Source organism: Eublepharis macularius, chromosome 9, assembly GCF_028583425.1.
Source record: "Eublepharis macularius isolate TG4126 chromosome 9, MPM_Emac_v1.0, whole genome shotgun sequence".
In the NCBI taxonomy this organism is placed as follows: Eukaryota; Metazoa; Chordata; class Lepidosauria; order Squamata; family Eublepharidae; genus Eublepharis; species Eublepharis macularius.
The window spans coordinates 58,177,173-58,189,625 of record NC_072798.1 but is presented as its reverse complement, the minus strand read 5'-3'; the positions used below and the strand labels follow the sequence as shown (position 1 = coordinate 58,189,625).

Here is a 12,453-nt window from a genome sequence, read left to right as displayed (position 1 = left end):
GTATGTCCTTAGGAGTTTTCTTTGTTTTAACAGCATGCAGCTTGACAGAAATACACTACCAAAAAAAGGATTAAGGTATATAATGTTTTATTCGGCATGACGGCTGTTTCTCTGTTGTTCTGTAACTTTTTGTTGCTCGGTAACTGTTTATTGAACAACTAATAGAACTTCCATTTCTACCTTAATATGCTTTTAACATTGGAACTTTTCCCTCTATCCTGGCAGTGCGGACAACTGAAATAAAAACTGCAAGCTATGTTTTAAGTACTCCTGAAATAACCATGCTTTTTTTCGTTATTGACAGACAGTTCCCTAAAAAAATCTCAAGTCTTTTATCTGATTCTGCTTCAGCAAACTTCAATGACACCTAGAATTGTGCAAAAATCCCTTGATTATTTTTTTACTAGTCTTTTTGAAACAGTTTTGAGGGGTCTTCCAATTCATCAGATGTTTCAGCTGAGAAAGGAACTACTACTTTTTTTCTCACAATGAAAACTCTTTGCAGAAGTCTCTCTCCTCCTTTTCTTCTTCCTAGCATAAAGCTATAGACTGGTTCCTGCACAATTTCCCCACTTCCTCCAAACAGTGTCACCCCCTGCCCCTAAACAGCTGATAATAAATGAAAGAAATCTGAAGCTAATATGGCAGCACTCCCTCCTAATGCCTGCTAAAGGGCCTTTACCAAAGGGTCTCCACAAAACATCTAGCCTGGCATATGCATGTAAGGAGGGCTCACTCTTCGCGTAATTAGGGAAGGTCCCCAAGCACCCAAGCAGCCTCAGCAGCCATTGCTGGCAAGGGAAGTCTTGAGTGTGTGTTTGAGGTTTTGGATCACAGCCTCGGGGTTTTAAACCTCAACATGTTTTAGGCTTGTAAAAAATAGCTGAATGAAGCGGATCTATCCATTAACACACAAAGCATAAGCTCAGGGTTGAAACCTGAACTATCTTACATTCCTGCACATGCTAACTTGCCATTTTAATCCATTCAAGAATTTGCCTTTCTCTGTCCCTGCCATCAAAGTCTGGCCTGCAGGCTGCATTCGGCGGCAGCATCCAAAGTCAGAGGGAGATTTTGATTGCTAAAGCTTTTGTTCCGGCAAGTACATTTCTGTACAAGTGAGTAATTTTTTTCTCCCATCCCTTCAATCTGTCCATTTTGCAGGGTAGAACAGAGCACCAAAGGACCATGCCGAGAGACAGACTCCATAATTTGTCCTGCCAGATTGTCACTAACAAATATGAGTCTCTTCTTTCACAGCTGCTTCTGTCTTTCGATTGCTTTCAGTGTATCTGTGCTTCTCTAGAAGGTGTCATGTAGGGACTGGCCACTTGCCTGACTTCTCTTCCAATCTCTCATTCTTCTGGCCTGTTGAAGTGTTTGAAACTGTTTTTTTCTATGTCATGTTCATGTGCTGCATTTTAAAGTTGTTTCTAAACAACTTGACAGTTTCTTTTGTCTGAATTGTCATCATGTGCAGATTTTTTCTCCATTTGTTTGTTGGGGATTACAAACTCCAGAATCCAACTCAAAATCATTTCAAACAATTATGGAGAGAGCAAGCATGGTGTAGTGGTTAGAGTGTTGGACTAGGATCTGGGAAAACCAGGTTCAAATTCCCACTCTGCCAGGGAAACTTTCAGGGTGACCTTGGGCCAGTTACACACTCTCAGCCTAACCTACCTCAAAGGGTTGTTGTGGGAATAAAATAGAGAAGAGAATTATGTAAGCCACCATAGGTTCCCACTGGGATGAAAAGTGGGGTATAAACAATGTAAATAAATAAATATGCTTATTTTTGATATCAAACAATATACTTTTTAGTTAAGCCTTGCTCTTTTTTAGGTCTTTTGCTGTGGGGGGCTTAAGTGTACAAGCTGTGGTGTTTTTCAGGTATACCCCATCCTCTCGGCAGGCGAGTCAGGAGGAAGGGAAAGAGTGGCTACGATCCCATTCTACTGGAGGACTGCAAGACACTGGAAACCAGTCTCCCCTGGTATCTCCTTCAGCCATGTCTTCATCTGCAACTGGGAAATACTTTTCAAACTTAGGTACAAAAAGAAATCACTTGCTTTTTGAATGCACAATTTCAGATGTCTATGACTGGACCATATCCACCTGGTCTATAAATTACCATAATCTGCTCACTCTTTATTGTCCTCAATCCATTACTTTATGTACTGTCGTTCCATTTTTTTCACAATTGGTTTGCAGCAGTAAAACAACCCCCCTTAAAACCAGTTATGATACCTGGCTTTCCCATTTAGATTTCAAAATGCTATTGAGACTTCCCAGGGCTATTGTCCCTTTAATGTTTCTTCTTACTTCTCCATCCAGTTTCGTTAGTTACTTCCTGTTTTCTCCTGCAGCTAAAGTGTTACCACTTGTTCCCCTGAAGTAGAAGAATTATGTATTTTTGTTCAAACTTACAATTACTTGTTTTTGCAATGTCTTTAACTTGCCACAAAGGAACCAGAGTTGATTATGAACAATTTATTTACAACTACAGCAAGAAAATTGGATAGCTGAGAAAGTAATTAAATAGGCAGAAAATGAACAAAAGAAAAAATGCAGGGAGAAGTGGAATTTCTGCTGAATTGAACTTATATGCAAGTAGACATTCAGTCAGAGTTGACAACTTTCTGTAATTGTTTTTATTTATACTGTTAGCCACATTGAGTTCCTGCATGGTAGAAAAGCGACTAACAAATGTTTTAAATCAGTCAGTCAAATAAACAAACAAACGTTGGTTTGGGAAATTCCTGGAGATTGGGGGTGGACCCTAGGGTAGGTACGGTTTGGAGAGGGGAAGAACATCAGCAGAATATAATACCATATGGTCTACCACCCACCCACCCCCCATGAAGCCATTTTATCCATAGAAATCAGTCTCTGTTAGGGTTGCCAGGCCACCTCAACCTCCCGGTGGGGGGGGGGGACAGGGGCCTGGCACTTACCTTTTGGGAGAGGGGGGTGCACACGCAGAGTGTGTGCGCGCCCCCACAGACACGATGACGTCACTTCAGGGTGACATCATTGCGTGGCTGGGCGCTGCAGAATGCGCCTGAAATGGGACGTTCTGCCGCAGATCGGGCCCAGTTTTGAGGCGCTGAAGAGCGCAGGAGTGTTCCCCCACTCCCCTTACCCCGGCCCCACTTACCTGAGCAGCGGGGGGTGCGCACCTTCCTTGAGCACTCCCCCGCCATGCGGCACGCTCCCATGCGCCACAGCCGCCGGGATGGGCCCGTTTTGGCCTGGATCGGGGCCGCTGTGGAGCACAGGAACGCTCCTGTGCTCTGCAGCGCTCAAATTGGGCCCGATCCATGGCAAATCAGCCCATTTTCAGCAGCTGTGGAGCGCAGGAGCGCTCCTGTGCTCTGCAGCACCCCAAACGGGCCCGTTGTGCTGCAAATTGGGCCCATTTTGAGGTGCTGTGGAGCGCAGGAGCATTCCTGTGCTCCACAGTGCCTCAAAAACGGGCCCAATGCGTGGCAGAATGGGCCCGTTTGGGGTGCTGCAGAGCACAGGAGCGCTCCTGCACTCCACAGCTGCTGAAAATGGGCTGAGACCACAAAAGACCACAAAATAAAATGAAGATCCATGCTAAAGAAATCTAGCTCCAGCTGTAGAGCACGAAGGGTTTGCTCTTTGCACTCTCTGGGTCTCCCTGTTCCAAAGACCTTACCTGCGTACTGTAAACTCTTAACTGTTCCTGAATACAGAATACTTTTTACTAAAGCCAGATTAAATGTGCTGCCACAGGAGAGTTAACAGGCAGGTTAACAGGGATTCCCTTTTCTGACTATTTCTGTGATTGTAAATCAGGGAATCTAGATACTATTTGGCACCTCTTTACTGACTGCAAGAAGCACGTACTCGCCAGAGATAAATGGATCTCAGTACACATCCAGAAATGGGGGTGTGATTTGAAACAAGAAGCAGTCTCAAAGCTTTTAGCAGATACAGACCCAAGCTCTGGGTGGTGTCCCTGTTTGGTAGGTACTCATCATGAGCCTGGTTATATTGCTTTACTGATACTCTGCAGTTACCAGGGAGTTGTCTGTGGATTTTTAAAAAAGTAGCATTTTACTGACAAGAAAATTCCTGAATTATGATGCATATATGTGAATTTTAAATATGACATAAATATATAGTTAGCTGCAATCCTCCGACTATTTACTCAGAAGTAAGTCCTATTGTTAGGCAAGGATAGCTAAGATGGCAACTCTGACTCTATGCTATTAGATTTAAACAGTCATAGCACAGATGTTTCTCAGTTTCAGTTCCTCTCAAAACTCATTTTTCCTTTGGTTAAAAAGGGATCCATGTGTGTTCATGGATTAGTGTTCTCTAGTGTGATGACCAGCCCATTTTTTTATTTCAACAGATCTCTGCCTTGTTTCTTTCTCCATAGGCCACTTTCCTATGGAGTTAAATGGCTGTTAGAAAAATGCTCTTCCAGACATTTTTGTTTTCGGCACATAAGTAACACTATGGGAGACATCTTGGTCTACCACATCAGTTCAAAATAGTTGACCCTTAGGTCTGAGAAGTGGACAGATAAATCCTGTTTTTCTTGGCCCTAGACCTGCTTGCTGACTGCCAAGAACTGTGTGTGCAGTCTTCCTTATAAGATACTTGAAAGCCAAAATAAACGGGAGATTTTTTTTATGATGCTTCCATACATAAAAACAAGTCCCTAGTTAGTGTGATGGTAGAGGTATAAAAATATAGCAGTAACTGGGAAAGGTGCATGGGTAGATATTTTTAAGCTTGACTAAATAATATTGTAATCATTAAGCTTTTTAAAAGGCATGATCTACTGTTAATAAATAAAAATAATACAAATTCCCTGGGTAACAGGGTCACAAAAATAAAGCATACACATATGAATTCCCCTTAAAGTGTTTCTGTTAATCAAAAATGAAATGCCTGCCTGTCATGCTATTACAGTACATGTTTTTTCATAGGGAGAAGGGAAAGACACTGGACCAAATGGCATGTTTTGTATTTTGCAGTGAGTCCAACCAATTTATCTCAATTTAAACTTCCCGGGCCCTCTATGATGCGGTCAAACAGCATCCCTGCTCAAGATTCCTCTTTCGATCTCTATGATGATTCCCAACTGTGTGGCAGTGCCACGTCCTTAGAGGACAGACCACGTGCAATTAGTCATTCTGGTTCCTTCAGAGACAGCATGGAAGAAGGTAAGCGGGAGTTAGACCAGACTGAATAGATTTAATGCTTTTTTATGCCACCTTGCTGCCTGATAGGGACCCAAAGCACCTGTCTTGGACAACAGAGTGTTGAAATAGAAAGATCTTAGTTCAAAACCCTGCTCAGTACGTAAACATCACTGGGTAGTAAGCTGTAGGCAGTCATACTCTGGGGAGTAAATGGGACAATCCATATATAAACCAACTCTGAGTGCCAGAGATGAAGCTGTGGGATTCTAATGAAATTAAAAATAATACTAAGTGGAATTATGTTTGAATGAGTATCTTAAGATTTAGGTACAAATGTGTTTTTTTCAGCTTGATTTGCAAGCCTGTGTGAGTGTGTGTGACCGCCATGTGGCAACTCTCCCAAAGAATGGAAATTTTAGAGGAAAGGGAAGGAAAATGCCTTAATGGCTTTTCATTTCTGACTGGAGGCCTGTAAGCTTTGCTTTGTTAAAAATGAAGGCAGCTGCAATCCGGTGTACTTTTATCAATTGATTTAATTATGACAATAACATGAATATAATAATAACATATCTATCTAATCCATAAATAGTTGGGTCTCCTCTCCTAACGCAAGTCTCCAAATGGCCTTTCTTGGCATTAAACTCCAGCCATTGCACATATGCTTTGCCTGCTTACTGCAGCTGATCTAGCCCTTCACAGCTGTTTATGTTTCTGCCAGGTCCAGGCTGCCCTGGCGACTCTTTTACTGAAGCCCTCCCAGGTTTTCACTTTCATCAGTCTGTCAGGGATCCTGGCTCCTTGCCTGGTTAAGCGCTCACACTCTGCCGGGCTGCACATGCAAGGTTTCTTCATTGTTTTTCTCTCTAGGCCTGGCAGCAGTCCAAGCTTAACAAGCCCACATTCTGGCACTCAAAAGAGTCCTAGCCGATTACACCAGTTTAATGTTCCAAGCTGAGCTAGCCTGGGCCAGCCATCCTCTGCTAGGGATATCAACATTGCAAAAGTACAGGAATAATGTCGAGCTGGTATGTCTGAACAGTGGGGTGCAATGGAGCTGCACTGAAATAGGGGATGATTTTGAGATAAAAGGCTTTCCCCCTTGCAATAAAGAAATACAAGAAGGCTCCTGTGATGGCCTAAGAGGACCAATATCTCCTTGACAAGCTTGCTGGAAAAGCAACAAATCTAGAGCTGAAACAGACATGATGAGAAACCTAGGTTCAACTCGTGTTCTCTTACCTCAAGGTTTGTTGGGAAGTGTAGGCGTCCTTGCAGCTTAAAGTTTAGCATTTATGGAGCAGCAGGGTGGGAAGTACAGGCGACGGCGAGCTATGCAGCTCTGAGCTGCGCGGCTTCAGGTGGGGGCCAGGTGAGTGAGGGGGAAGATGCAGCGATGCCCTTGCCCAGTCCCCGCAGAGCGATGCCAGGCTGCACGAGGAGAGCAGGAGGAAAGGCACCCAGAGCATTGCTGCATCTCTCCTCCCCCCGCTCGCCTGGCCCCCACCTGAAGCCACGCGGGTTGGAGCTGCATAGCTCGCCGTCGCTTTGCGGGGGCTGGGCAAGGGATGGGTGGAGCGACGGTCCGTGCGATGGGGTAAAGGCAGAGCACGCCGGGCTATGCAGTTCTGGGCCATGTGGCTTTGGGCAGGGGCCAGGCGAGCGAGGGGGGGAGATGCTCTGGGCGCCTTTCCTCCCAGCTCTCCCAGTGCAGCCAGGCGTCGCTCTGCAGGGGCCAGGCCGGGTGAGGGGGGGAGATGAAGCGATACTCCGTGTAAGCGGGGAAGGGAAGATGCCGCGATGCACCTCGAGAGCAGGAGGAAAGGCGCCCCACGCCTGCACTTCCCTCCCTGCTGCTCTGTAAATGCTAAACTTTAAGCTGCACGGACGCCTGCACTTCCCCACAAACCTTGAGGTAAGAGAACACAAGTTGAACCTAGGTTTCTCATCACGTCTGTTTTGGCTTCTATTTTATTACAGTTTTCTGGAATGATGCTGTGAATTATTTGGAAAAAAATGGGAGAATCAGATAAACATATCCTGCTGCACTATGAATCCTGCTAACTTTGGCAAGTCACTGTCATTCTCATAGGGATGGTGCTGGAACAAATGAGACAGAAATTGAAAAGCACCTGTGTATGCTGAAAAGCTATGTGGACCTTTTAAAAAATAAAAATAATGATTACAAGGCACAAAAAATGTTAATTGCTTAACTTCTTCATGTTGCAAGTTCTCCCCTCTTTTTCAGTTTTTATAACTACGGAGTTTAGGAAATACATTTCTTAACATCTCCAGGCAAATATGTTTTTTACCTACTGTTATTTATTTATTGTATTGGTAGATCACCTCTCAGTCATAACATCTTTTACTATGCAATAATAACTTTTTTGTCGTGTGCTGAAAACAATTGAAAAAACAGCCTGAAGAGAAGATTTAAGTGAAATGTTTTTCTGCTGATTAGAAATAGTGATGCAACCAAATTTTTGGACTTGGCTTTTTTAATTTGAATGATGTGGGTGCATATGGATTCTTTTGCTCTGCAGGCCAAAATTATGTTAAATGAATTTCTGTAGTAAAATTGATATCAATATGGTATCCATGGTTGAGTAGCTTGTGGTAAAAAGTAAGATCTTTTAAAAATCGAGTACTGAATCTGCTGGCTGATCATTTGTTCGTTATGTGGATGACCCAGAATGGCTGGCAGATTGGATATTAATTGATAGGAGTTAATTCTCTCATAGTTTTGTTGAGCATGAGAACTTGGAGAAGGTGACCGCTCCCTGATATGGGAGGGATTACGTTTAGTTTGGAGAGACAAAAAAGAAAAGAAAAAGTCGGAGAATCCTCAGAGCTTTCCTTGTATATTTGCAAATTAGCCAAATATTACAAAATGCCATAGGACTCCAGTATTCTCTCCTCCAAAGGGAACTCTAGAGTTGCCAGGCCTGACCTGGCAACTAGCAGGAGACTGGGGGAGCTAGGACATGGGGAGCTGGCAACAGCATGACAGCACTTCTGGGAAAGCCCCAGAAGTGACATTACACCTCTCTAGGAATCGTTGGAAACCTTATGGTAAAACCATAGAGTTTTTTTGCAATTCCTATAGAGGACTGATGTCACTTCCAGGAAAAATCCTCTCAATGGTTTTCCTGGAGAGGTGTGATGTTACTTCTAGGTTTTCATCAGAAGTGACATCATACCATAGACCTGATGGCCATTTTTTATTTTATTTTTCTCCTACTGCCGCTTAGAAATGGAAGCTGGGGACAGGGAATTCCCTGTTCCCACCAGGGGACTGGCAATCCTCAACCCACTCAAAGACAAAATACTTCTAAAGGTGGAAATGTTTCCAACAGCAAAGATTACCCAAACTTTTTTGGATAAGAGGGCAAATCACACCTGTTTTTATGGAAAAGTTAATTTATAATTAAGAAGTCAAAACAATTGTAAAACAGTGAAAGAAGAAACAACTGGACATGGAAAATACTTTAAAGAAATTAGGAGGTCAGAATATGGACTACATGAACTTAAACAAATATATACATATTGGTGCACTTCAAATCAGTAAATTATTAGGAAACTATCTCTTGAATGTAACAAATATTGTACAAACACAGTGTTTCTAATAATGATATATGTTTTAGAAGCTCCATATTTACCAAAAGATGGTGTCCAGACGTTGTTTTTCTGAAACAGCAAAGGCATATGATTGCTGTTTACTAGCAAACCTTCACTGCGCTGTGCAAATCTCTAGACAAATATCGTTAAGTACAGAAAAATCACGTTAAGTCGTACACAGACTACTGTGTGTGTTTCTAAATGGATAGTGTCTATAATCACTCCTCCTTGCAGAAGATTGTTCTGATTTGAAAAGAGATGTTCAGTTATTGTGCTTGACAGTGAATAACTCCTGTTGATTCACCAGTATATTGTAATAACTTTGCTTGTTTCTCATTTTTTTAGTACACGGGTCCTCATTATCACTAGTTTCTAGCACCTCTTCTCTCTATTCCACAGTAAGTGTTGAAAGCATGTAAGAGATGATGACACATAGTACTTGTACATCCCATGGAAATCTAACTGTTTTTTTAAAAAAAGTGCCCAGGAAATAGATTAAAGTTGTAGAAAAATAGTTCTGTGAAAAAAATGGCTATTTGACGTTAACATTTTCTATGTCTTTTTCAAAATACAATTCACAGTGGCCTACTACAGTTGAATTTAGCTGTCTGTAAAATCTTTTGTGTTTTCCCTTGAAAGCTGAAATGAACAAAACATACTCAAGGGGCAATTCTTCTTGCGTGCAGTTCAGAGATGTTGTGCTTTGCTGTGTTGCCTCATTTTCTCATCTCCTGCATTTGGACACTTTCAGAGCTAGTAGAAGTAATTGGCCACTTGGTAGATTGCTTCCCCCTCCCCGCACCATTCATAGAGGCTTGCTGATGTGTGAGAGATTACTCTCAAATTGCAGTATTGCTTTGGAGGCACAGTTTGGTCTAAAAATGATCTTTGGGAAACCAGGCAGTACTAAATGCCTTTTAGAGGTTATTAACTTTATTATGAAATATTAGGTAGATTTGTTCTGCAGAATACAGGGGGAAGATAGTTTTTTATTTTTAATTTAGGAAACAAAATTCTGGCTTTTATTTTCAATGTGATAGAAATATGTTGCAGTACCAAACTATCAATGATTGTATTAAGCACTTGAAAAGCCAGGTTACTGCAAAGAGCAAAACCTACTAAACCAGCCAATATTTTGATTAAACGTTGGTTAAGTATGTAATCCTATAAGCTTGCCATATAAACTTACATTTTTGTGATAAACTGGGTTTCATTGCTGAGTGTGGGTGTGGGACAGGCTGGTGCTTTTCAGGTTATGCAAGTCCTATTTGTGCATGTGGAATCAGGATGTGGTTCCTCCTGCTTCAATTTTTGTGGGCAATTTTTTGTGTGTGTGTGATTAGCTACAGCCTTCTAGAAAGACATCTGAAACGTGCGGGGCCGTATTTTTTGACACATTCTACCAAACTTTGGCTTCTGTTGATTAATACTTACCCATGGACTACCAATCTTCCCATTAAAACTTGAAGCATGCTTTTAGCATACAGCTAATACATAATTCCATATGTGCATACTAATAATATTTGCATATATTTTATTTTAATTGTAGGCCCAGAATCATCATAATGTAATTAGAGATGGGCACAAACCGGAAAAAAACCCCTGTGCAGTTTGTGGTTCATCGCATTTCACGAACCACAAACTTTCACAAACCTGCCCTGGTTCATGAACTGGTTCATTTGGTTCGTGAAAACGCCACATCCAGGTTAGCAAATCGTCACTTCTGGGTCAGCAGAAGATCACTTCCGGGCCAGCAGAAGGCCACTTCCAGGTCTGCAGAAGGTCTGCAGGAAGTCCATCCCCTGTTGCCTAGGAAACATTGATTGCCACCAGGCTGTCTGCAGTGATGAACCAAAAAATGAACCAAATGAACCAGCCTAAAGTTCATGGCTGTTCGTCAGAAATGGGCTCTGATGAACCGCCAGTTCGTGAACCACAAACTGGCCCCATTTGTCATGAACTTTGGTTCATATTTCAGTTTGTACCCATCTCTAAATGTAATATTTGTACATTATCATATTTTACCTTAACTGCAGCTGTTGCTAAAGAATTAAGCAGTGTTTAAAGCATATATTAAAATCTCAGTTTGTGTAATGTAGCACTGAATACAGGTTTACCGAATACATTATTTGAAACATTATGTCCTTCACACTATAGAGATCCAGGTTATTCTGTGTTTATGCTATAATTTTTATAATTCTACTCATGTTCAGATTTTGGCGCTAACTTCTAACTCAACTGTACAGACAGATGGGAAAATATAATTTTTAAAGTACAAGCAAGAAGTTGCAAAATTAATTTGTTTCATGCCATTTGATTAAGATCCCTATCTCTGTAATGCATATGCATTAACATAACAGTGTAATATACAAATGTTAGTATCACTGATGTTTAAGATCTCAGTATCTTTCAAGTGTTGATTGAATTACACACAGAATCAGGTAATATAACCTTTTTTTACAAATAGGCCAAGTGTTAATGACTTATCCAGATCATCACCACACTAAAGTAGCAGCTGAGAACAGACCTTTTAGACATTTCTGTACTTGACCCCATGCTGTCACCCTTTCTAGCTGCTTGACAACACTTCTTGTTCAGCTTATGAGTCTCTAACTGTGATAATGGAAGCTTGAGGGTCTTTTTGTTAAGACCAAGGAAGCCTTAGATTATAAATCTGTAGTGTGAAGGACATAATCCTTGATCAGAATTTCCCCTGCTGGTTCTTCCGGACACCTGGGAGCAAAACTCATATAGTTGCGCAGCTATTAATCAAGAAATGGTATACAAGTGGAAACATCACATCAAAGATTTGATTTCAGCAACAGGAAAGTTGACTGTAAAGAACAAAGTTTCACTGTTTTATTATTTTATACAATGCCCCACTTCTTTCAAATAAATAGCTTTATGGTCACTTTAGGTGTCCCTTGGTTGCTTTTTGAAAGCCAACTGATGTGGCAAGATGCCCACTAACATCCAGGTATATGATTGTATCACATATACTATTGTCTTCCTTGTCCCTAATTATACCACCTGGTTGAGAGATACAGAAGACTTGTTTCCTTTGCAGCAGTGGTGCATCTCACAGCTTGCAACCTCTCTTTTGTTTGCAATTATGAAGTAACAAATGAGGACCCATAAGGACTCACAGGGAAACAGAAATCCCTGCCCACTGGCTCACCTCCCCATACTGTGCACATTTCCCTTCTTTTCTGGTTCTTGCTTTTCCAACCCTTGCCCCTGTTCCTTTGATCCTGCCCCCCCCCACACACACACTTTAGTTGCAGCCCTCCTTCTTTCCCTGCTGGTTTCAACTCCACTTGATTTCTTGTTCTACTTCATTCATTGTGTTCCCCTTCTGCCTTCTACCGGCTGCCACTTTCCTTTGAACTTGCTTCCCACCCCACATCCTCTGATATCACTGACTCTAATGTGCCTCCCAGCCAGGATGGCTAGGCAACAGCTTGTAATATTTTGGAATGAAACCTTGTTTTTCCTATGGTGTCTAAGCATGTACAATGTTGTGTGGGTATCCCCATGGTTATTAGATATATGGATTATAGTCTGCCTGTGCTATACTAACTTCCATCAAACTACTTGCTTTACTTCTTGCTCTTATTATCCTCCCCCCCCCTCTGCTTTTGTTCACTTAATG

General features: G+C 41.9%; 1 protein-coding gene across 2 annotated transcripts in view; it reads left to right on the top strand.

Moving 5' to 3' along the window:
• Window positions 1–12,453, top strand: part of NAV3 (neuron navigator 3) — a 363,931-nt gene that overhangs the window by 290,341 nt on the left and 61,137 nt on the right. For both annotated transcript variants that reach the window (XM_054988337.1, XM_054988336.1), the window contains exons 17-20: window positions 34–75; window positions 1,894–2,051; window positions 5,019–5,207; window positions 9,147–9,199. In XM_054988337.1, coding sequence (XP_054844312.1) covers window positions 34–75; window positions 1,894–2,051; window positions 5,019–5,207; window positions 9,147–9,199 — 442 coding nt within the window. The remainder of the gene's footprint in view (window positions 1–33; window positions 76–1,893; window positions 2,052–5,018; window positions 5,208–9,146; window positions 9,200–12,453) is intronic.